Source organism: Trachypithecus francoisi, unplaced genomic scaffold, assembly GCF_009764315.1.
Source record: "Trachypithecus francoisi isolate TF-2019V2 unplaced genomic scaffold, Tfra_2.0 Lachesis_group0, whole genome shotgun sequence".
In the NCBI taxonomy this organism is placed as follows: domain Eukaryota; kingdom Metazoa; phylum Chordata; class Mammalia; order Primates; family Cercopithecidae; genus Trachypithecus; species Trachypithecus francoisi.
The window spans coordinates 97179477-97181125 of NW_022681453.1; the positions used below are offsets into that span (position 1 = coordinate 97179477).

The following is a 1649-nucleotide window of genomic DNA, read 5'->3' on the forward strand; positions in this document are numbered from 1 at the left end:
TCATCATCCTGTATAAAAAAAACTTTATAGTCTGATTTACCTTTGTCAAAGGTAAAATGATTCACATTTGCATGGATTACTCTGATTCTCAGTAGTTCCTAAACACAAAACAAATTTTGCATGAACCTTTATCTGGGTTTTCCAAAGCAAGTATTACACTGGCAGAAGTCCATGAGCCAAAGAAAAAGAGACTGAACATAAAAGGTTTACCAACTTTATCCTTTCTAATTTTACAATAGCTTCAGGTATTGAGACCTAACTGGTTTCCTGTGCCTATCCATTGTGAACACATCTCAATCATCTACTTGTAATACTCCTCAGCACCATATTTTTGCCGTTGCTTTATTGTGCGACGTAGAAGATCCTTTCGTCCAACTTCAATCATCTGTTTTTCCCAAGACTTCATTTCATTATGATAACGAATTTCATCCTCTTTAGCAAGCCGAATATATAATTCCTTTTCAGAATCAGACAGATTTTTCCAGTTTTCCTTTACAGTCTTCAGCTTTTCCTGCGGTGAATCACCCTTAGCTTCTTGGAATCTTTCAGCTACATAAACGTTATAAGCTGAACGAGGTCTTTTTGGTTTTCCAAGCAGTGTTAACTCTTTTCTTTTTGTCATAGCTTTCCTTTTTAAATGCTTGTCCATGATTTCTTTTTCCAAAGATGTAATCTGACTTGGAGTTAGCTGTTCTTTAAATCTGCTTATCTTTTCTTTGTATACCTGCCAGTACGCCCTATAAGCATCTTGATATATTTTTTTCTTTGAATCAGGAAGTTCCCTCCAAAGCTTGGCAATTCTTCTAATTAGTTCTGTAGGTTTTGCATCTGGGTTCTGAGCTCTAAATATGGGTAGTTGTTCTTTAGAAAATCGAAGGTAAGAACTTACACGTTTCTTTGGACAACTTGCCAAGACAGATGAAAAACACTTCGGTAAATACACAAAACTGAAGGGGGAGCGCAGTCGACTCCCACAGCCGGTGCACAGCTCCGCTCCGGACCTTCCCAGCGCACTCAGCACGCCCCACATGCTCCGGAGAAACGCCATCGCTCCAGAGGATGAGGCAGTGACCCGGCCCCAATCTCGGAGAACCTCCTGACACTACAGAACGACCCCAGCAATCACAACTAGAACCCCCTATTTAATATTTTTTAATGTGAAATCTCCACTATTTAATCCCAGTTAAATTAAGTTGAATATTTATACATTTTGAACTAATGACACTCTGATCAATGAGTTTTTTTGTACTCATAGCTTATTCTAAACTAGAAATAAATTATACATCCTGATAAATCATTAAATTTGATTCATATAAGCATTTTTAAATGAGATAATTGAATAAAATTTCTCATGAGTAAGGATATGTTTATGGTATTATATTTGAACTGTGAAATTAAAAGAAAAAAGTTGTCTTTTTAAGGATAAAAGGGAAAAAGAAGGAAAAGTTCCTCCTGACATAACTAATTTTGCCAATTTATAATATACTTTAGCTTTAATATTATATAGGAAAAGATTCACAATAAAAATAAGACTGAATTTGTAGTAACCAATATAATAACACTATTAAATTTTGAAAAATAAATTACTAATGCTTATATAATATTTCTTAAAAATAATAAATAAAATCATTAAAATTAGTTTGTTCTAA

The 1649-nt window shown here is 34.2% G+C and overlaps 1 protein-coding gene across 1 annotated transcript; it reads right to left on the reverse strand.

Annotated features, from left to right (window-relative positions):
• Positions 1–200: 200 nt before the first annotated feature.
• On the reverse strand, positions 201–1133 carry LOC117083644 (transcription factor A, mitochondrial-like). The gene has a single exon (XM_033211578.1). It carries the CDS (start codon positions 1046–1048, stop codon positions 302–304), a length of 747 nt encoding a protein of 248 aa, XP_033067469.1. The 5' UTR covers positions 1049–1133; the 3' UTR covers positions 201–301.
• Positions 1134–1649: the final 516 nt, after the last annotated feature.

What these genes read in the sequence shown, in the direction of transcription:
- LOC117083644 (XM_033211578.1), bottom strand. Translation starts at nt 1,048, where the DNA reads ATGGCGTTTCTCCGGAGCATGTGGGGCGTGCTGAGTGCGCTGGGAAGG.